Source organism: Rhinoderma darwinii, chromosome 1 (genome assembly GCF_050947455.1).
Source record: "Rhinoderma darwinii isolate aRhiDar2 chromosome 1, aRhiDar2.hap1, whole genome shotgun sequence".
Taxonomy (NCBI): Eukaryota; Metazoa; Chordata; class Amphibia; order Anura; family Rhinodermatidae; genus Rhinoderma; species Rhinoderma darwinii.
This window is the reverse complement of record NC_134687.1, coordinates 305,737,173-305,761,073: the sequence shown is the minus strand read 5'-3', so window position 1 is coordinate 305,761,073 and position 23,901 is coordinate 305,737,173. Positions and strand designations below refer to the sequence as shown.

General features: G+C 44.2%; 1 protein-coding gene across 2 annotated transcripts in view; it reads right to left on the bottom strand.

Annotated features, from left to right (window-relative positions):
- Positions 1–23,901, bottom strand: part of LOC142648710 (SURP and G-patch domain-containing protein 2-like) — an 89,314-nt gene that overhangs the window by 17,773 nt on the left and 47,640 nt on the right. For both annotated transcript variants that reach the window (XM_075825469.1, XM_075825470.1), the window contains exons 5-6: positions 17,608–18,080; positions 8,144–8,255 (exon numbers count right to left, since the gene is read on the bottom strand). In XM_075825469.1, the coding sequence (XP_075681584.1) occupies positions 8,144–8,255; positions 17,608–18,080 (585 nt within the window). The remainder of the gene's footprint in view (positions 1–8,143; positions 8,256–17,607; positions 18,081–23,901) is intronic.

Here is a 23,901-nt window from a genome sequence, read left to right as displayed (position 1 = left end):
ACTGCCAGAAGCTGGGCGTTCTGAAGAGAAGTGGATGATACTTCTCATCAGAACGCCCAGCTAGTAAAAGTATTAAAAACGCCCCGATGTACGCACATAATACACACCCACTTGGACTTTTGCAAGCCTCATTTGCATAACTACAAAAATGGTCATAACTTGGCCAAAAATGCTCGTTTTTTAAAAATAAAAACGTTACTGTAATCTACATTGCAGCGCCTATCTGCTGCAATAGCAGATAAGGGTTGCAAAATCTGGTGACAGAGCCTCTTTAAAGACCTGAACAGCAGAAGCCTGATGCTGCACCACCCAGGAGGCCAACTGCCCTGGTAGAATGAGCAGTGACCCGGAAGGGAGGTTCTCTACCCTTAGCAGAGTAGGCACTTATAACGGCTAACGATATCCAGCTAGCAATGGTGGTTTTTGAAGCCGGGCCACCCTTACGAGGGCACTCTGGAACGAAAATAATGGGGAGTCCGACTTCCGGAGGGACTGTATAGCTGCAATGTAGACCCGACGGGCTCTGACAACATCCAAGCAATGTAAGGCATGTTCACGTGGATGAGAAGGTTTAGGACAAAACAAAGGAATGACAATGTCCTCTGTAAGATAGGAGGGAACCACCTTAGCACCAGACATAGCCCCACCTTGTCCCTATGAAAAAACGTAAACGGAGGTTTGCAAGACAAGGCTGCCAGATCAGAAACTCTACGGATAGAGGTGATCGCCACAAGGAAAACTACCTTCCAGGATAAGATCCTGAGAGAAACTTCCTGCAGAGGTTTGAAGGGTGCAGCCTGGAGATCATCAGGGAACAGATTGAGATCCCAAGCTGCCAGAGGGCACCGATAAAGAGGAGCACAATGTGAGGCGCCCTGCAAAAAAAGTCTGAACTGGAGCGCAGAAAGCCAAAATGCATTGGAAAAAACTAGATAGAGCTGAAACATGCCTCTTTAGAGTAGCAAATCTGAGTCCCTGATCCAAACCGGCATGAAGTCCAGAATTCAAGGGATGGAAAAACGGAGAGGAGGAACGGATGAGATTCCCACCACCTAAAATAAGCCAACCAAGTGGAATGGTAAATCCTTTGGGATGGAGTCTTCCGGGCCTTAATCACGGTCTGAATGACTGGATCAGAAAAACCTTTGAACTTTAAAGAGGCTCTGTCACCACATTATAAGTGGCCTATATTGTACATGATGTGTTCGGCGCTGTAATGTAGATTACAGCAGTGTTTTTTATTTAGAAAAACGATCATTTTTTACGGAGTTATGACCTATATTAGCTTTATGCAATGAGCTTCTCAATGGACAACTGGGCGTATTTTACTATATAACCAAGTGGGCGTTGTAAAGAGGAGTGTATGATGCGGACCAATCAGCGTCATACACTTCTCTCCATTCATTTACACTGCAGATAGCGATATAGCTATATCGTTATGTGCAGTCACATAAACAAACTAGAACGCTACTCTACCACTTCTGTAGCGTCTATGATTTACAGCATAGCAGGCGTAGTCTTGCGAGATTACGCTGTAAGCAGTCATTCACAGCGAGTTCTCGCTGTGCTGTAAATCACAGAGACGCTACAGAAGTGGTCAGGAGAATGAATACACATCACGTCCTGGCTGGAGGTAATGTATATTCATTGTCATGACACATGAGTAGCGTTATAGTGTGTTTATGTGACTGCACATAACGATATAGCTATATCGCTATCTGCAGTGTAAATGAATGGAGAGAAGTGTATGACGCCGATTGGTCCGCATCATACACTCCTCTGTACAACGCCCACTTGGTTATATAGTAAAATACGCCCAGTTGTCCATTGAGAAACTCATTAGCATAAAGCTAATATAGGTCATAACTCCGTAAAAAATTGTTTTACTAAATAAAAAAACACTGCTGTAATCTACATTACAGCGCCGATCACATCATGTACAATAGGCCACTTATAATGTGGTGACAGAGCCTCTTTAAAACCACGGTTTCAACAGCCTAGCTGTAAATCACAGCCGGTAAAGCAGAGTGGAACATTGGACCTTGGGAAAGGGAGGTCGTGCCGCAGAGGAAGCGCCCACGGAGCATCTGCCAACAGGAGCACGAGTAGCAAACTCTGCGAGGCCAGTCTAGGGTCACCAGAGTTGCAGGACATCTTGCGTCCTTGACCCTTTTCAGCACTCGAGGCAGGAGTGGAAAGGGAGGAAAAAGATAGAGGCTGAAGGACAACCAGGGGAGAACCAGAGCGTCGTCTCCTATGGGCCTGGAATCGTTGGTTCTGGTGGCGTAGTCAAGGCACTTGTGATTGAGGCGAGAGGCAGAGATCCACATCTGGGAAACCCCACCGAACGCAACTGCGGTGAAAAATAAATAAGTCTCTAGATAAAGAGACCATTCTCTGGGATGCAGGCTTTCCCGGCTCAGGTAATCTGCCTCCAAGTTATCTACTCCTGGGATGTGCACTGCTGAGATTGCTGGGACATTTTGTTCTGCCCAGCGAAGGATCTTGGTAGTTTCCTTCCACACAGTCCTGCTACTAGTACCTCACTGATGATTGATGTATGCCAATGCTGTAGAGTTGTTGGTCTGTATCCGCACTGGAAGACCCTGGAGATGAGATGTCCAGTGAGACAGGGCCAGGAAGATGGCCCTCAGCTCAAAGGTGTTGATCTGGAGCGGAGCTTCTGGGTCAGACCAGGTACCCTGGACTGTGAAGAAGCCGAAGATCGCCCCCCCCCCCCCCCCCGGCCAGACACACTTGCTTCCATTGTGATGACTTGCCAGTGGAGAGTTGTGAAGGGTTTTCCCTGAGAGATGTTGGGGAAAGACATCCACCACAGAGGCTCCTTCTTGACTGAAAGGGGCAGACGGATCATCAGATCCAAGGAGTCCCAACGAGATAGAGTTGCCAGCTGTAGAGATTGGGAGTGAAATTGAGCAAATAGGACTGCCTCAAAAGGTTGAGACCATCGTCCCCAAGACTTTCATGCAGAAGCGGATGGAGCATCCCTGCGGAGTACTGTCACTAACTGTCTGAGAGTGGAAATTTTGTCCTTGGGTAAGAATACCCTGGCCGTCTGAGTATTCAGGACCATCCCTAGAAACTACATTCCCCGAGAAGGAGATGACTTGGTGCTGTTGATCAGCCACCCGAATCTGCAAAGATAATCCAGTGTAATGTTGAGAATGTCCAAGTTGTCCTGTTTGGAAGGTGCCAGTCCAAGTACGGAATAACCACTATCCCCTGGTTCGGAGGACAGTCATGGGCGCCGCCATGATCTTAGTCATGAAACTTAGTCGTGGCCAGCCTGAACGGGAGGGCCACAAACTGGAAGTGCTCGGAACCTACTGCAAAGCGCAGGAAACGATGATGTACTTGAGCAATAGGAACATTAAGATAAGCATCCTTGATGTCTATTGAAGGCAGGAACTCGAATCTTCACATATCGAGACGTTTTAGATCCAAAATAGGTCGAAGAGATCCATCCTTTTTTTGCTGTGAAAAGGTTTGAATAAAACCCTTTGAACAGCTCTGGAACTGGTGCTGGGACAATTACTTCTTGATGGGGGAGACACTGAATGGTTGAGAAAAAGTTTGGAGGATAAACGCCTGGGAGGAAAAACTATAAGGGTATGTTCACACACCCTATTTACGGACGTAATTCGGGCGTTTTACGCCTCGAATTACGTCCGAAAATACGGCTCCAAACATCTGCTTATTGAAATCAATGGGGTTACGATGTGCTGTGCACACAGGCTTTTTTTTTTTTTTTTTTACGCGCCGCTGTCAAAAGACGGTGCGCAAAAAGACGCCCGCGTCAAAGAAGTGCATGTCACTTCTTGAGACGTAACTGGAGCAGTTTTTCATTGACTCCATTGAAAAACAGCTCCAATTACGTCCGTAATTGACGCCGCGAAAAACGCGAGTACGGGCAATTACGTCTGAAATTCAGGAGCTGTTGTCGCCTGAAAACAGTTCCGTAATTTCAGGCGTATTGGACGCTGCCGTGTGAACATACCCTTAGGCTACAAAATAAATTTTCCTCCCAGGCGTTATATCCTCCAAGCTTTGACACAACCTCCCGCACCCAGGCATCCTCAATGTTTTCTTGCAAGAGAGCAGCTCAGGTGAGGGAAAATTTTCAGGCTGTGGAAGCCCGCTGTGCTGGAGCGGGTCTGTTGCAGGGCTTCCAGGAGTTTATAGAACGAAAGGAAGGTTCTCTGCACGTCGAAGGGACGAGTCTCGCGAGTTCTGCCTCTGAGTTGGGGCAGAGTACCGAAATGAACGAAACCATCTTTGTCTTCTGACTGAAGGAACTGGGCGTGGTCTTTGACCACGTTGTGGAAGAAAAGTGCTCCTTCCTCCTGTAGCCTCAGAAAGGAGTTGGACCTGGTCAGGTCCATAAAGGAGATCCTTGGCAAATGGAAGGGTGAAAACCTTCTTGCTAGAGGCACTATTAGGGTATGTGCACACACACTAATTACGTCCGTAATTGACGGACGTATTTCGGCCGCAAGTCCCGGACCGAACACAGTGCAGGGAGCCGGGCTCCTAGCATCATAGTTATATACGATGCTAGGAGTCCCTGCCTCTCTGCAGGACAACTGTCCCGTACTGTAATCATGTTTTCAGTATGGGACAGTTGTCCTGCAGCGAGGCAGGGACTCCTAGCATCGGACATAACTATGATGCTAGGAGCCCGGCTCCCTGCACTGTGTTCGGTCCGGGACTTGCGGCCGAAATACGTCCGTCGATTACGGACGTAATTAGTGTGTGTGCACATACCCTCAGTATCCCAGTTCCTAGTCCAAATGGACCTGGGGGCAGCTACCTCATTAGCCATGGCCTTAGCCTACCTTTGGGCAGCTTGGACGGAGACATCACAGATATATTTAGACCTCTACAAAAGCTGTCCATGCTAGCAGTGAAGTATCCACATGAAAGTCCCCAGAATCAATTGCATCCTGCAGTTGGGTAGCTAGCTCAAAACTAGCCAAGCTAACCCAATATGCTACAAAAGAGGGACTGACAAGCTGCGGCTTTATTTTCATAAAGCCGGACAATGGGAGCATCTACCGAAGGGTGTGCGGACAATTTGGCAAAACACTCATCTGAGAAAGGAAACATATATATAGTACGCACTCTTGGACACGTGCATAGGCTGTTCAGGGTGTTTCCATGAATCAAAGAACAAATTTGACAAAACCCTTATGATCTGAAAATACCAGAGGGTGGGGTCACCTGTGGCGATGCAATAATAATAACTCCTTCTGAGGGGATTCAGCAGGATCATACGCAATCTTGAGTATATCTCTAACTGCCTGAATGAGATCCTTCACAGAAGAGTGGATTTTCTTCTATTACACTCAAACTCCGAATCGGCGAGAGAGACATCCCCTAAAGAAGCTGGTTCTGATATATCTTTTTAACTAAGGATGCCTGCAGCATTTTTGTCCAAAGAGGAGTCAGAGGAAGAACGATATCTCCTTGATTTCCTGGACTGCTTGAGGGATGCACTAGGAGAACTAGGAGTGCAATCCAGGGAGGAAGGCGCTGTAAGGCATCCGCCGTGGCCTGAGAGGCACGGGCGAGATGATCTACTGCCTGGGTGAGGGAAGCTGCCCATTGGGCGATAATATGCTGTGTCCCCCGTGAAGCAGGAATGTTTCCAGCATTGTATGACTTCTGTACACTGCTCAGTAGTAAAAACAGAGGATAATGCTTAAGTAAGTCAGTCTTAGAAACCATTAGTAAAGATGCACCACAGAATAAAAACCCCTCTATATATAATGCCACAAAGCCCGTTGACAGTCTGAATGCTCCACCACCACCACAACAGCTCCCAAATGGCAGGAGGGGGGGGGGGGCCTTACCCATCAGGCATCTTCAGGCGCAGCCTGTCACCCCTTCGGAAAACGCACACACGAAGTGTGGCTGTCTGGCATCCTCAACTGCTGGAGCGGTAATAATAGGGGACTGGGTGACCAAGGCGGGGAACATCCAGAGATGTGGGCATCCACGGAGCATCCACCAAAATGGCAGGCACCCACTGAAGTAGTGGGAATGCATTTCACCCAGCACCCGCAGGGGAGTCACCAAATAGAACACATGTTGGACTCATCCTACACCTGAAAAAATAAACAAAAAAAATCTAGCAGAATTGCCTGCTGCAAAAGGACAGGTCTGCCTCCTACGGACACTAGGCTAAAATTAAGGAGCTGATTGCTCAGTAGAGTGTATAGCCCACTGGGCAGAGCCACACATTTGTTTATATTTACCAAGTCTCAGCGGCCTATACTCCACAGTACTGTGTCCACAGGTGAACACTTTAATGAGAAAAAACGTGGAATGCCCTTTGTCTGTTTTTCACGCAGGAATGGCCCATAGTAGTGAATGGATTTGTGTAAAAAATGGAACACACGTGGATGCTGTCCACTCAGGTTTTTTTTATGGATGCTTGCCTGGAGACACTGGAGTAGTTAAAGCAGGGAGTAGAGCCAGAGCAGTGTGACCCAGAGTTAAAATATGGTCAGGAGCCAAAAACATGCCAGAGATAGATCTAACAATGCTCCCTATGCTCTGGTGCCGGGACGTTCGACCCGGCACCAGAGCAGGGCAAGGTCAATATCACGGACAGTACAGGTCTATTAAAACTAGATGCCAGAGACTTGACAGCTCCATATAGGAGTGCAGAAAGCGCCAGCATCCTAACAAGCAGGCATTCTGAATTCTGCCAGCTTCACCGCTTAGAGTGGGAATGTCAAGTAAACACTGTGTCCCTGCACTAGTTAGGAGGCAGATGTATAGCTAAAACATCTGCCTCCAGAAGACAAGAGGGCAGTTTATCCCTAAAACTCCTGCAGTTTGCATTAACAAGTGCTATCTAAGGCCCTGTTGATACTGAGGTTTTTTTTGCAGGCAGACAAAACCTGCCTCAGAATTCCTTCAGGAATTTTGAAGCAGATTTTGAACTGCCTGCACGTATTCTTCCGCGTTTTTCGCCCCGGCCATTGATGCTACTGAAAGGACAGCAGGCGAAAACCGCTCAGAAACGAGCGCACAGTTTTTTTCTGCATCTCATTGATTCAATGGGAGGTCAAAGGCGGAAACCGTGCTTTTTTTCCCCCTGCGAGTGATCAAAAGCCGCCCATGGGAAACAAAAAAAAAACACACCTAAGCTTCCCATTGAAATGGGTGACGATTTCGGACATTTCGGCATCAAAATCAGCGCCAAAGAACTCTGTGTGAACAGGGCCTAAGGATCAGTTTACACCGAGCATTTTTTGGCCACAGTCCTTGCATTAGCTTCAATGGCCGCAGGCAAAAAAAAAAAAACAACAAAGCGCGGGCAGGTCAAAATCGGCCTCAAAATTGCTGTATATGGTCTAATAGCGGTGACTGAAAAAGCACACAACACCGCTGGGAGACTAAGTGCAACAAGTCTCTATAACAATGTAGTTAAAACATTATTTTACTTTTTAACATCTATTGTGGGAAACATTATACCATTGATAACTTCCAACTGTTTATAAACTATAATAAATTGACTGTTCAGCCTATACGTGATCTAAATGCACTGGACCTAAACTTACCGTCCCACAGCCCCACTTAATTGGACATCTGAAATAGTCGCATATTTACCCAACAGGCAGTATATTTTAAACTTAAAAAAACAAAAAAAAAGCGGGAAACTTTGTGCACAATTATTTTGTGGGGTGGTTATCTGTTAGGGGACCTCCGACCCCACACTTTCCCAACGGACATTACATGCCAGCACCTGACAGAACACCTTATAATTTCAATACTTTTTTTTAGATAAAATAAAAGTTCGATTTTAATTATCTCCACCCGCTACCTCATATTTACCCTTTCCTTACACGTATATGATATACAATTGGTGGTGCACACCAGGATGGATCCAAACGATCCCTATGGAGGAATTTTCTACACTTGTTAGCAAGTAACCATTGCAAAGGTCATAAATGTGCTTTATCCCATGGTTTTTCTAAAAACAATAACCAACAGGTTTACATAGTGACCTACAGAAAACTGAAAATTTCCAGTGAGCGATTCCTAGTTAAACCTGCAAATTTCACATAACATTTAGACAGGTCACTATAGTATAAAATTCCCCCACACTTACCAAAACTCTGGGTTGTTTACACTATTCTCCATGCTGAATTGCTCTATTTCTGGTCCCATCTGAACAACAAATTCCGCCAGCTTTATTGCAGTATCCTTTGTCTTGTCATCAACTATGAAAAAAAGACCCAGAAAGACAAACGTTATACAACGGGACGGCAACGAAGAAAGATAGTGAAATAGTTCACGATTATTGGGTGGTCTGTTATGCAAAGCCAGATGGAAGAGGTTATAAGTACTTCTAGCTATAGAAAACAGGCTTTATGGTAGCGGCAATGTAGGACATTGCAGGCCTGTTCACATCAGCGTTTGGGTTCCGTTCAAACTTTACGCCGGAGGAACCGATGAACGGAAACTATAGCTGCCGTTTGCATTACCACTGATTTCAACGGTGATGCTTCCGTTGCAGTTTGTTTACGTTCCATAAAGTTTGTTTCTTTCACGAAAACAGTAGTGCAGTCGACTTCGCTACTGTTTCCGTGAAAAGAACGGAAACTTTCCGGAACGGAAGCCAGCTACAATGCAAACGGAAGCTATGGTTTCCGTTCATCGGATCCTCCAACTAAAAGGTTGAATGGGATCTACTCGTCAGTTCCGAACGCTGAAGTGTACAGGCCCTAACGTGACAAACTTTGCCTGCTGTGCATTAATAGTGCTGTCTGAAAGGACATATGGACGTCAGAGCGGGTTCCCCTGCTCAGGCCACCTCTATGAGCCATACTAGAGCTGGTCGCATCATTCCCAGGCAAAAATCGGCTGTTTCGGGAGACAGAGCGGCCCCCACTCTTCAGACTGCAAGATTATTAAAGTGATTTCAATAACTTTTATTACGTATTTTCTATAGAACTGATGTTCGGATCTCAGAACGAAAGCACTATGGACTGCAGTACAGCAGGCATAAAAGAATAGCGGAACGGGAGTCAACAGAGTTTTCTAATTTAGAAGTATGAACAGCACGCTCCCTTCCTTCTTCGCCTGTATTGGAAGTGAGGAGATCTCAGAGGAAAGAAAGGCAGCCTGTCAATTCCCAGCACAAAATACATATCTCACAGTGCATTAAAGGGGGTTTTATACTGGGCGATTATTGGGCAGATGACCATTCATAGAACGCTCGTTGACGATAATTGCTCTGTGTAAACAGGGGAACGATCAGCAGACGAACGAGAAAACGCTCGATCATCTGCTAGTCGTATAGTTTTAAAAAATTTAATTATCGTTGTTGACACATCTCCCTGTGTAAACAGAGACGCTCTGGCGACATAATAATGTGTGGCTATGGGGACGAGCAATTGGAGTAACGACCGCTAGTCCCCATCCATAGCTCCGCGTTACAGTAGCAAACGAGCGTTTGCTGCACCGGCCGATTATGTGTATTGTCGAATTGGAGATGTATACTGCTGTGAGTGTTTCGTGTTTATTGCTCACATGCTGAAACAGCAGGGGGTGCAGGAGTACAATAGTCTCAGTATGTAAAGAATATATACCCATGGCACGGCGCAATACAACCCCTTCCCGCAGCAGCCCTTTTTCAGATTTTCATTTTTTCCTCCCCACATTTCAAAAGCCATAACGTCTTTATTTTTCCGTCGATATAGTACTATGCGGGCTTGATTTTTGCGGGACGAGTTTTAGTATTTCATAGCACCATTTATTTTGCCACAATGTACTAGGCAACAGGAAAAAAAATTTGTGGGGTAGAAAATGGAAAAAAAACAAAAAAAAAAAAACGATTCCTCCATGGTTTTTTGCGCGCCGTTTTTACGGAATGCACTGTGCAATTAAAACATGTTAACTTTATTCTGTGGGTCAATAAGATTATGGCGATACCAAATATATATCGTTTTTTCTATATTTTACTACTTTTACAAGTAAAAACCTAAGTGTAAAAAAGAAAATATATTTTGGGTTGCCAAATTCAGAGAGCCATAACTTTTTTATTTTATTTTTCCGTCGATTAAGTGGTATGAGGGCTTATTTTTTGCGGGATAAGCTGTAGTTTTTAATACTACAATTTTGGTGTACATGCGACGGTTTGATCACTTTTTATTTCATTTTTTGTGGGAGATTATTGGACCAAGAAATAGAGATACTGGCGTTTACAATTTTTTTTTTTATGGCGTTCACCGTGCGGGTTAAATAATGATATATTGAATTGACTTTTACGGACGCTGCAATACCAAATTATGTTTATTTAACAAAAACAAAAAACGTTAACTAATTTTTACTTTTCTTTTTATTAGTCCCCCTAGGGGACTTCAACCAGCGATCGTTCGTTCGATCGCTTGCATGATATACTGCAATACTAATGTATTGCAGTATATCGTGATTCCGACAGGCATCTATTAAGCCCTTCACTAGGCCCCCAGGCAGCCATAGAAACCATCGCCCCCCCCCCCCCCGCGATTGCGCTGCGGGGTGGCACAGTGATCTTTTAGAGGGGGTCGCTCGTTACTCTGAAGTGTCGGCTGTAACAAACATACGAAGCGGGTTCACTCCATGAGCCCGCTCCATACTTCCCCTACCCGACTTTGGCGTATGGATACATTAAATGTCGGGAAGGGGTTAAAGTGGCAAAATGTGTATTTCAAAAAACAGTTTTTACCCATTTCAGTCCACAGACATTTTTCTTTTTTTAGTTTTCACTTTTTCCGCCCCACCTTCTAAGAGCCAAACTTTTCATTTTTCTGTCGATATAGCCGTATCAGCTTGTTTTTTGCGGAACGTGTTTTTCACAGCACCATTTAAATGTACCATATAATGTACTGGGAAAGTAAGAATTAGACCTACCGGTAATTGTATTTCCAGGAATCCATCATGACCGCACCACAGGCGGAGGTTGCCCTATTGACCTCTATAGGGACAGGAAGACAAAGGTTAAAAGGCCCCTCCCTCCACCCACTTGCCAGTGTTTTTCAATTACTACACCAGGATGGATGTGACCCTAACTTATTTCTAGGGATAATAACTGATATGTTACTTGCACAAATCAGAATTTCAATAAAAGGGAGGGAATGTAAGGGTGCTGTCATGATGGATTCCTGGAAATACAATTACCAGTAGGTCTAATTCCTACTTTCCAGTACATCCCTCATGACAGCACCACAGGAGCAATACCAAATTATAATGCTCCGGGAGGGACTAGGGATTGGAGGACTTTCCGTCCAAAACTTCAATCCGTATCTGACAGAACATTTAGCCTATAATGTCTGTAAAACGTATAATGGCTTCACCAAGTGGCAGCTCTGCAGATTTGGTCCATAGAGGCCTTTTCTTTCTGCCCAGGATGCCGAAACTGCCCTCGTTGAATGGGCTTTAATGCCTTGTGGGGCACATAGTCCTTGGGACTTGTAGGCTTCTTGTATGGTAGTTTTTACCCATCTCACTAGAGAGCCTTTTGAGGCTTTCTTTCCTCTATTCTTTCCCCCATACAGGACAAATAGATTTTTATCTGGTCTCCAAGAGGAGGTTCTATCCAGATACTGGAGAATTGTTCGCCTGTCATCCAGCCAATGGAACTTTTCTTCTTGTTGGTCTTTAGGATCTGGACAAAAAGGGAGGTAGAATTATTTCTTGTTCCCTATGGAAGGTAGATACTTTCGGAATAAAAGGTTCTAGCTTTAGAATGACCTTGTTTTCTTTTACAAAAATATAAAAGAGTATCCGGCACACCAATTTTGAAACAAAGGTATTTTTTATTTTGTTTTTAATGCCAGTGGCAGAGTGCGACGTTTCGGTCTAAGTGACCTTCATCAGGCACTGAGCCGTGCTGGGAAACTAGAATAGAAGAGCGCCACGATACAGCGGCCAGCCGCTATCAGCACCACTAGCACTCGTCTATTCAGTTTCCCAGCACGGCTCAGTGCCTGATGAAGTTCACTTAGACCGAAACATCGCACTCTGCCACTGGCATTAAAAACAAAATACCTTTGTTTCAAAATTGGTGTGCCGGATACTCTTTTATATTTAGGTTTGGGTTGGGCCCCTATCCGTGCAAAACCTCACCCTTCCACGTATCTGGTGCTGTCTGAACCTATACACAAATTATTTTACTTTTAGGTAGGGTTCTATGACCGGCTCCACCGATGTTCAGCTAAAGGAGTATTGAAAAAATTACGTAAGGCTGAAATCTGCACTTTTAAAAGTAACTAGGGCCAAGCCCTTTTTTGAATCCAGAGTGTAGAAAATCTAGGATTTTCGCGATGTTGGGAGTAAAGGCGTCTGGTCCTGGATCTCCATACCAGGAACAGAATTTCTTCCAAATTTTTTGAGGTAACTTCTTTATGACTTGACAAGATAGTTGAAATTACCTAGTCTGACAAACCGTGGTTTCTCAAGATCTGCCTTTCAGGATCCAGGCTGACAACTTCAGAGTTTCTATTCCCTGAAAGAAAAAAGGGACCCTGGGAGAGAAGATTCTTCTTGACTGGGAGCACGATAGGGTCTTCCAACACTAGGTACTTTACGATTGGAAACCAGCTTCTTTTTGGCCAAAAGGGAAGAATAATGATGAGCTTTGTCAAATCTTCCTGGATTTTTCTTAATGCCATTGGTATTATGGAGGAAAGGTATAGGCCAGATCCATTTCCCAGGGATGGGATAATGCATCTACTCCCAATGGGTTGTCTGAGATTTAGCGAGAATGTCTCTACCTGGGAGTTTTTCCTTGTGGCAAAAAGGTCTATTTGTGGATAACCCCATTTTCGGGTTAATGACAGAATGACGTCCCTGTTTAGGGACCAATTCTCCAGGGACTACTTTTTCCCAACTCAGGAAATCTGCTGAGCCTTTTAGGTGGACTGCAGAGATGGATAGGACATTTTCTTCTGCCCAACTGAAAATTTGTGCAGAGAGGGCCTGAAGAAGTGTGTGTCTTGTTCCCCCTTGATGGCGAAGAAAGGACACTGCTGTTGTGTTGTCCGATAAAATCCTTACATGCCTCCCTTTTATGATGGGTGAAGCTCTTATACATGTCTCCCATTCGGCTTTTAGTTCCCTGAAGTTTGAGGACAGTCTTCATCTGAACAGGCCATGTGCCTTGAAAGTGCATGTCTTGGATTACCAAAGCAGAAAATTACCACAGCACTGGACCACAAGTGGGTGCACGCCTCAATAGGACCGGATCCGCGGTCCCCTATATCAGATAGACAAAATAGACGAGGAGACAGCACTTCCAACATATGTCAGCTTTTTAATCACCCATGCAACGTTTCAGTCCAACAGGACCTTTCTCAAGCATGCTTGAGAAAGGTCCTGTTGGACTGAAACTTCGCACGGGTGATTAAAAAGCTGACATATGTTGGAAGTGCTGTCTCGTCTATTTTGTCTGTCTTGGATTACCGACCCCCAGCCGTGTTTTCTGGCATCTGTGGTAATTAGCACATAAGGAGAAGTTCTCCATGGGACCCCCTTGCTTATGTTGTTTGTGCAGAGCCACCAATGGAGAGATGATTTCACGGTTTCGGAAATCTGAATCCTTGAATTCAAGGAGTCCTATTTTCGATCCCACTGGGACAAGAACAGATTCCGTAAGGGTCTGGAGTGAAATTGACTCCACGGAATAGATTGGATGCAAGAAGTCATCATTTCCAACATCCGCATTCCTTCCCTTATGGAACAGGAGCCCCCCCCCCCCACCAAATTTCCTCACTTCGGTCAGTAGAAGTATTTGTTGCTCTCTTGGGAGGAAGGAATGTTGAAGGGAGGAGTCTAGTAGCACTCCTAAGACCACCTTCTGTTTTTGGGGAGGAAGACTTGACTTCTGGAAGTTGATTATCCATCCCAATTCCTGCAGTAGGGAAAGAACCTGTCACCGATGACTGTTTAAGATAGACTGAGTATCTGCTGTCAACAGGAAATCGTCTAAATATGGGATAATTACTAGGCCCTGACTTAAGAATGCCATAATCTCTGCTGTCATTTTTGTACAAATTCTGGGGCGGAGGAAATGCCGAAGGGGAGACAGACAAACCGGAAGTGGAGAACGGAAGGACCATTCTGAAATCGCAAATCTGAGGAATCTCTGGTAAGCGGGGTGGATAGGGACGTGATAGTATGCATCCTTTAAAAATCGATTGTACACATTGACGCTTCTTCCCTTATTAGAGGAATAGTCGAACTGATAAGACTCAATCTTGAATTTGCAATATTTTACCCATTTGTTCAGTAACTTCAGGTTGATTATGGTCCTGTAAGAACCGTTTGGTTTCTTGACTAAAGAAGATTTTTGAATAGTGGCCCTTGAATTTTTCGTTGTGGGGAACTGGAGTAATTTCTCTCAATTTGAGCAGTTTCTGGACGACCAGGATAAGGATCTGATGAAGGTCTTTTGCTTGGTACTTTGTGATTACAAATTTCTCTGGAGGAATGGAGGATAGTTCTAATTTGTACCCTATTTCTATAATCTTTAGAACCCAAGGTTTCTGGGTAATTCCGGTCCATTTGGAATAAAAATGTAGGAGTCTTCCCCCCACACTCTTGGCGTCATTGCTTTGAGGGCTGAAATGAGTTATTGGGGTTAAGGAGATATCCTCGACCCCTTCCTCCCTTGGGGTGACTCCAGCGACTTCTTTCCCGCTGTAGTTCTGTAAGGTTGGCTCCCTCTGCTGGCGAAACCTCAGAAACTGAGGGGGTTTTTTAGGTTTCCCGTCTGGAAACCCCTTTTTCCTATCCGCTGCGTTCTCCAGCATGTTATCCAGGAGAAGACCAAACATCAGAGAACCTGTAAATGGGATAGAACACAACTTGTTTTTGGACTTCGTAACTCCTGACCACATTTTGAGCCATAATGCTCTTCTAGCAGCATTTGAGAGAGCTCCATTCCTGGCAGCAAATCTAATGGATTCTGCTGAAGCATCTTCCAAGAATCCGGTTGCCATCTTTAGTAAGGGCAGAGATTCTAATAGATATTGTCGTGATGTTTTAATCAAATGGTCTCCAGCTGGTTTAACCATATAAACATTGCTCTTGCTACAGATGTGGCCGCAATATTCGTAGAGATCAAAGCGGATGAAGAGTCCCAAGCTCTTTTCAGCAGCCCTTCTGCCTTCCGGTCCATGGGGTCCTTCAACAGAGGAATCTTCAAAGGGGATTGCGTTTTGTTTTTTTTAGCAACCCTGGCTACTGGGACATCTACTTTTGGGATCTCATCTCAAGATTGTGTCTTCTGGATCAAAGAGAAGTCGGATTTTAAATTCTCTTGAAATGGTCTTTTTTTTCCCGAATCCTCCCATTCAGTCGTTACCATTCTCTTGAGTTTTTCGTTTACCGGAAAAATCTGTTTTCTTTTCAGTTAGGCCCCCAAACATCTCATCCTGGATGGTATGGGGTTGGTCTTCTTCGGGAATATCCATGGTCTCCCGTATTGCCTGGATTAAGGTATCCGACATCTCAGAAGTGAAGACATTTTATTTCTCTTGAGTAGATTAAGTTGAAGGCAAGAGTTCCTCTCCTTCTAACTCACTCTCCGATAAGTAATAACACTCCTGCTCCGAGTCAGACCCCTGAGATGGTGGGCAATATTTTTGTTCCACTTCAGCCCGTGGCCTTTTTGCCCGGGAGTGTGAGGGAGTTCCTTGAGGAGGGGCGAGGGAGGCTACTAATTGACTCACTTCTTCGCGAATCATAGCCCTAAGTTCAGACATAAATGTCGGTTGTTCCTCTTTTAGTAATTTTGCAATACAATCTTGACACAATTGTTTCCCATGTGACTCTGGCAATTTTTTCGCACAAGTCGCACATTTTTTTAACCTTTTTATCAGTTTGTCTCTGAGAGGAATCTTCATCCTAAAGAAAAAAGAAGGCAGGTAAAGTATGGTGTACTTACATACCGAGTCACAACCCTTACCCAAGGGTGAGACTCACATGACCCTGGGACATATCCAGAATTCCGTCAGAACGAGGAACTTCCATTACCGCAAACAAGTACATACCTGTGCGTGTCCCTTTAAATGCGGGCGGTTTGAATTTCCTGCCTTCCAAGATGGCCGCGGACCAGAAGTAGCCAGACGTCATTTACGGTCTCGGCTATTAGATTGAGGTGCGGCCGCGTCATAGCCGGCGACTGAGATATCCAGCTATGCGGCGCTTACGGGGAGGTTTGCTGGCGCTTCCAACCATATGGAGCTGCTGGTCTCTGCATGGTCACGCAGCCAGGCCGGAGCCTGCTTGGGAATACCAAACCCCACACACTACCGGAATCCTGCCTAGGATTCCTAAGGTAGGTGTTTTAGGTTGGGAGCTAAGGGACCTCTCATTAGAGGGGTATTAGCCTAGGCCCTAGGAGGACTAGAAGGGGGAGTGCACGGACTCCCCAATCTTGCCCCCTGCCCGAGTTTTCTCCAGGAGCGATGCCTCTCTGCTCCTGACCCTGTAGGGACAGGAAGAACACTGGCAAGAGGGTGGTGGGAGGGGCCTTTTAACCTCTGTCTTCCTGTTCCTATAGAGGTCAATAGGGCAACCTCCTGTGGTGCGGTCATGAGGGATGTACTGGAAAAAATTATTTGTGGGGTGTAATGGGAAAAAAAAACAGAGGTTCGCGTACTCCATACGATACCAAAATGTATATTTTAGGTTTTAGCACGATTACACAGAAAAAAAAACAATTGTTAAAAATAATAATTGGTGTAGTTATATTCAGAGAGCCATAACTTTTTAGTTTTCCGTCAATTGAGCTATGTGAGGACTTGTTTTCTGCAAGTGAGCTGTAGTTTTCATTGGTTTCCATAACACTGTGCTGGGTTAAGGCCCTTTTACACTGGGCAATTATCAGGCAGACAAGCGTTCATAGAACGCTCGTTGCCCTATGTAAACAGGGCAGCGATCAGCAGATGAACAAGCAAACGCTTTTTCATCTGCTGATCTTATAGTTTTAAAAAAGTGAAATATCGTTGTCTGCAGCACATCTCCCTGTGTAATCAGGAAGACGCGCTGCCGACATGATAATGTAGGACGACGAGCGACCAGAGTAACGATCGCTCATCCCCATCCATAGCGCCTTGTGACAAGAGCAAATGAGCGCCGATCAACGAGCTGTCTCGTTGATCGGCCCAAATTGGCCAGTGTAAAAAGGGCCTTTACTGCAGCTCTGCTCCTATTCACTTGAATAAGAGCAGAGGTGCAGTACTGCCGCTATACAGTGGTTGGAGTCTTTTGCTTCCGGCACGTCCCCCCCCCTTCCCCCCGCGTAGCTCCCAGAGGCAGCCGGTACAGCTGATGAGTGCAGGGTCCGGGTGTTGGACACCCACCGATCATATACTGATAACCCATCGTGTGGATAGGTCAACGGTATGAAAAAACAAAACTGGACAACCCCTTTAAACTGAATTCAATTTGGGGTCTCTCAATATGGCACTGCTAGGCAGAAATACTCATATCAAAAAGAGAATAATCCTCAAAAACACAATCTACAAAATAACTGAAAAAAGCAAGAAGGGATGCACACAAAATGTGGAAGAATTAGCTACAAACCATCTACAATCTGTGGATCTGCTTCTTTTGGCTCTTTTTCCCCTGGTAACGCTTCATCTTTTTGAGCGTCTGTACCATCAGACAAAGAGAAGGTATCTACCGTTTCCTGTGACTTGACTTCCACTTCGCAAGCAGAATTTTCTGTTGTGGTTTCTTTTGTTGGTACAAGTTCTTGTCCTTCGATTACCTCTTCCACCTTAACAGGAGGAGTTGACTTTGTGCCACGTTTTTTGAGTTTTGCCTGCTTTCTTTTTCTTGAGAAGGCCAAGGTCTTGTAGAGTCTCCTCTTCACGGCTTGTGCCTTCTTTGCATATAGCATGGCCCTCACAGACTCACAAGTCAGCTCTTCAGGAGACTGCTTACATTTTTTGGTCTGCGTGCTCTTGACATGTGTCTGACCTTTAGATTCCTGAAATTCTCCAAACTTTTGACGATAATATTTATACTCATTGCTACCCTCATCAAACAAGAACCTAAAAAAAATTAAAAAAAAACACAAAAATTGTTAGTGAAGGAATAAACTGAACCTTCATGAAAAGGGATGGGGGGGGGGGGTCCTTCTGAAACGTCAATTACATTGGCAAAATCCATGGGTTCTGCCAATTTTCTTTATTATACAGCATCCAAACCCATTAAAGAGGCTATGTCACCACATTCAGAATCCCGACACGTCTGAATCTTTTCTGTGAGATTTCCAGCAAGGGAAACGAAATCTCGTTTACATCGTAATCTCGCGAGATTACGAGTGGCTTGCTGGAATCTCACAGAAAAGATTCAGAAGTGTCAGGATTCTGAACACACATGACGTCCAGGCTGGAGGTCATGTATATTCATTATCAGGACACTTGATTAACGTTAATGTCTGTGTATGTGGCTGCACATCGTGTTCTAGTAAGAACGCGATGCTGCTGTGTAAATGAATGGAGAGGAGTATGACGCCGACTGGTCACTGATTGGTCAGCGTCATACACTCTATACAACGCCCACTTGGTCAAAAGTAAAAACACGCCCACTTGGGCATTAAGAAGCTCATTAGCATAAAGATAAAAATCGCTAATAAAGTGGTTTACAATAGATCGTTTTTCTAAATAAAAAGCATTACTGTCACCTACATTATAGCGCCGATCTCCTTATGTAGGAGATGGAGCACTTATAATGTGGTGACAGAGCCTCTTTAACCCCTTAACGCTCCAGGACATACTATTATGTCATGGTAAGTGCATCGTTCGCGCTCCATGACATAATAGTATGTCATGGAGTAAACACGGCGCCGTTCGCGCGGGGCGCGTTCATGAGCTGTGATAGCTGCTGTTTCCGACAGCAGACTATCACTGCTCAATGTGCCGGGACCGATCGCGGAGCTCCCCCGCCGATTAACCCCTCAGAAGCCGCGTTCAATAACGATCACGGCTTCTTAGGGGTTAATCCGCCATCGCCGGCCTGCTACACGATAGCGGCCGGCGATGGTGACTATGGCAACCGGACACCAAACAATGGCGTCCGGCTATGCCATAGACGGAAGCCTAGTGGGTCCGGACAACGTCAGGACCCACTATGCTTGCTGTCAGTGAGTAGCTGACAGTTCTAATACACTGCACTACGCATGTAGTGCAGTGTATTAGAATAGCGATCAGGGCCTCCTGCCCTCAAGTCCCCTAGTGGGACAAAGTAATAAAGTTAAAAAAAAGTTAAAAAAAGTTGTGTAAAAATAAGAAAATAAAAGTTTTAAAAAGTATTAAAAGTAAAAATCCCCCCTTTTCCATTATCAGTCCTTTATTATTAATAAAAATATATAAACAAACAAATAAACGATACATAATTGGTATCGCCGCGTACGTAACGGCCTGAACGACAAAATTATTTTGTTATTTATCCCGCACGGTGAACGCCATAAAAAATAATAATAATAAACCGTACCACAATAACAATTGTTTTGTCACTTCACCTCCCAAAAAATTGAATAAAAAGAGATCAAAAAGTCGCATGTACCGAAAAATGGTACTGATCGAAACTACCGTTCGTTACGCAAAAAATAAGTCCTCGCACGGCTTTATTGATTGAAAAATAAAAACGTTCTGGCTCTTAGAATAAGGTAACACAAAGTGAATGATTTTTTACAAAACATTTTATTGTGCAAACGCCATAAGACATAAAAAAAACCTATAAACATAGGATATCGCCATAATCGTATCGCCCCGCAGAATAAAGTGAATATGTCATTTATAGCGCACGGTGAACGCTGTAAAAAAAATTGAATAAAAAAACAATAGTAGAATTGCTGTTTTTTAGTCACCACGCCACCTAAAAATAGAATAAAAACTGACCAAGAAAACTACAATGGATTCCTCAAGGGGTCTAGTTTCCAAATTGGGGTCACTTTTGGGGGGTTTCCAATGTTTTGGCACCACAAGACCTCTTCAAACCGGACATGGTGCCTAATAAAAAGGAGGGCTCAAAATCCACTAGGTGCTCCTTTGCTTCGGAGGCCGGTGCTTCAGTCCATTACCGCACTAGGGCCATATTTGGGATATTTCTCAAAACTGCAGAATCTGGGCAATACGTATTAAGTTGCGTTTCTCTGATAAATCCTTTTGTGTTATAAAAAAAATGGTATGAAGAGGATTTTCTGACCAAAAAAAAAAAGTAAATTTCACCTCTACTTTGCTCTAAATTTCTGTGAAACACCTAAAGGGTTCATAAACTTTCTAAATGCTGTTGTGAATACTTTGAGGGGTCTAGTTTCTAAAATGGGGTGTTTGATAGGGGTTTCTAATATATGGGCCCCTCAAAGCAACTTCAGAACTGAACTGGAACTTAAAAAAATAAATAAATGAGGCAATACTTCGCTTCTTACATTATACTGATAATGAGCCGTGCCCACCCCGAGATGGCCCCAGTTTTGACCGTTTGTATAAACGGAGACCCCTATTAGACCGTTTCAGTGCCCGGTTTTCCCAAGCATTCACCCCCGAGACGTGTATTTCTATTGAGGAGTCCCTGGTACATTTTAAAGGGAGGGTTCAATTCCGCCAGTACCTGCCGGGTAAGAGGGCAAGGTATGGCGTGAAGATGTCCAAGCTGTGCGAGAGTGCATCAGGGTATACCTACAGATTTAGGATATATGAAGGAAAGGCCACCCCCAAACCAGACTGCATCCTGGACTACAATAGGTACATGGGAGGGATGGACTTGTCAAATCAAGTCCTGAAGCCCTACAGCGCCATGCGGTGTGGTATAAGAAGCTGGCCGGGCACATCATACAGATGGCTTTGTACAATGCGTGCGTGCTACGTCGATGTGCAGGCCAGAGGGGAACTTTCCTGGAATTTCAAGATCTAATCTTTAGGGACCAGGAAGGGGGGGCATCCAGTACTTCTGGAAGCGGGGCCACACGCATCGTACCAGGGCAACACTTTCCAGGAGAAGTTCCCTAAACCGGTGGAAAGGGAAAGAGTCAAAAGAGGTGCAGAGTCTGCTATAAGAGGGGGATAAGGAAGAACACAATATACCAATGTGACACGTGTCCCGAAAAACCAGGGCTCTGTATAAAAGATTGTTTTAAAATGTATCATACATCCCTTGATTTTTAATTTACCCTGATGCACTCCGCACAGCTTACCCCCCTCATCTTTCCCTTCTGAGCCCTGCCGTATGCCCAGGCAGCTGATAGCCACTTGTAGGGTATTGCCGTACCCAGGAGAACGCACATTACAATTTAAGGGGTATATATCTCCGGTGGCGCATGCTGGGCACACTATATCGGACACTGACATGCCATATATATATATATATATATATATATATATATATATATATATATATATATATATATATATATATATATATATATATATATAAAATTGCAAATCTCACTCTGCACCATCTGCTGCGCATTATCTTTTACACAGTACCTGTGGGGTCAAAATGCTCACTACACCTCTAGATGAATGTCTTAAGGGGTGTAGTTTTTAAAATGGGGTCACTTCTCGGGGGTTTCAACTCTACTGGTACCTCAGGGGCTTCTGCATACATGACTTCGCACCAGAAAAGCTCCAGTAGGCCAAATGGTGGTCCTTTCCTTCTGAGCCCTCCCATGGGCCCAAACGGCAGTTTATCACCACAAATGGGGTATTGCCGCACTAAGGACAAATTGGGCAACAAAATGGGGTATGTTGTTCCTTGTGAAAATAAGAAATTTTGATAAAAAATGACATCTTATTGGAAAAAATATCATTTTTTTCCTTTCACAGCCCAATTCAAATAGGTGCTGTGAAAAAACTGTGCGGCCAAAATAACAAAAACCATAAATGAATTCCTTGAGGGGTGTAGTTTCCAAAATGGGGTCATTTCTGGTGGGTTTCCATTGTTTTGATACCTCAACACCTCTTCAAACCTGGCATGCTGCCTAAAATATATTCTAATAAAAAAGAGGCCTCAAAATGCACTAGGTGCTTCTTTGCTTCTAGGGCTTGTGTTTTAGTCCACGAGCGCAGTAGGGCCACATGTGGGACATTTCTAAAAAATGCAGAATCTGGACAATACATAGTTAGTAGTATTTCTCTGGTAAAACCTTCTCGGTTACAGAAAAAAATTGAATAAAATTGAAATTCAGCAGAAAAAATGAAATTTGCAAATTTCATTTCCACTCTGCTTTAATTCCTGTTAAAAAACTTTCTATATGCTGTTTTGAATACTTTGAGGGGTCTAGTTTTTAAAATGGGGTGTTTTATGGGGGTTTCTAATACATAGGCCCCTCAAATCCACTTCAGAACTGAACTGGTACCTTCAAAAAAAAGGCTTTTGAAATTTTCTTAAGAATATGAGAAATTGCTGTTTATGTTCTAAGCCTTGTAACGTCCAAGAAAAATAAAATAATGTTCAAAAAACGATGCCAATCTAAAGTAGACATATGGGAAGTGTGAACTAGTAACTATTTTGGGTGGTATAACCGTCTGTTTTTCAAGCAGATGCATTTAAATTCTGAAAAATGCTATTTTATGTAAATTTTCTCTAAATTTTGCAATTTTTCACAAATAAAGACTGAATATATCGACCAAATTTTACCACGAACATGAAGCCCAAAGTGTCACGAGAAAACAATCTCAGAATCGCTTGGATAGGTTTAAGCATTCCGACGTTATTACCACATAAAGTGAAATATGTCAGATTTGAAAAATGGGCTCTGAGCCTTAAGGCCCAAACTAGGCTGCGTCCTTAAGGGGTTAAGGGCCAGACTGATGTGTCAGATATTTCCAATAACTGAGCAGAACCTCTTTGGAATGCTGAAATAATCAGTTCCACACACGGATGTGACCTCAGTAGCGTAGCTAGCAGGGTGGCATCGGGGGAGGTGGCCCTACGCCAACTGAGATGGTGGGGCCCTCCGCTCCCTTCTTCTCACATGACTGTGCGGGGCCACAGTCATTCAAGCTGGCAGACGTGCGCGCATGCTAGGCATGTCTGCTAGTGCACGCTTCTAACGCTGCCCGCCAGAAACAGGCGAAGCCTGCCTGCGTGACGAGAAGGTGAGCAAGCACCCCTTCCCGATGTATCCAGTTCTGAAGTTATACAGGGTTGATGGCTGGACTACCCATCATCCCTGTATATAACCCCCTATTATCGCTGTATATACCAGCCATCATCCTTGTATATAACCCCCACATCCCTGTATCAGTTTGAAAAATGGATCACATGATTATTTTTGAGTTTGAGCCAACGTGGACATAGACTTGGTAAGTAACATGTTTTTTTAATGTATTTTCTGAATATATTAAAGTGGTTTTCTATTGGAATTAGAAGAATTGCATGCTGTAGGCCTAATTGTGAATGTACTTCTAGCCGCTCACCTGCTCCGCTTCTGGGATTTGTATATGATAAGGTTTATGTGATGGATTAGTGCCAATGTTCTGCTTGCTTATAATTGGCTAGTCTACTGCTTTAAAGTATCAAGTTGGTTTGGATGTGTATGTCCTTTTGATATACTGCTGACCTGGTATTATAGTCGGCTATTAAACTTCTATAGATTAGGACGTGTCTCTGATATGGAGATGGCTGCCGTGTCCTCTCCTGTTAATCATTCTTAAAGGGGTTGTCCGAGATTTATTTTTTTTAAGTACATTTAGAAATACATTACACATATTAAAAATTGCATAATATACTTACCTGTGCAATCTTGCTTCTGTTCTCCGCTCTGGCTGCTTCTTCCTTCTGGTCACTTGAGCTCTGACGTCACCTTTTCAGCCGCCTCCACTGTCATGTCGTATCCCGATCACATGGTCTCGCACCAGAGAGACC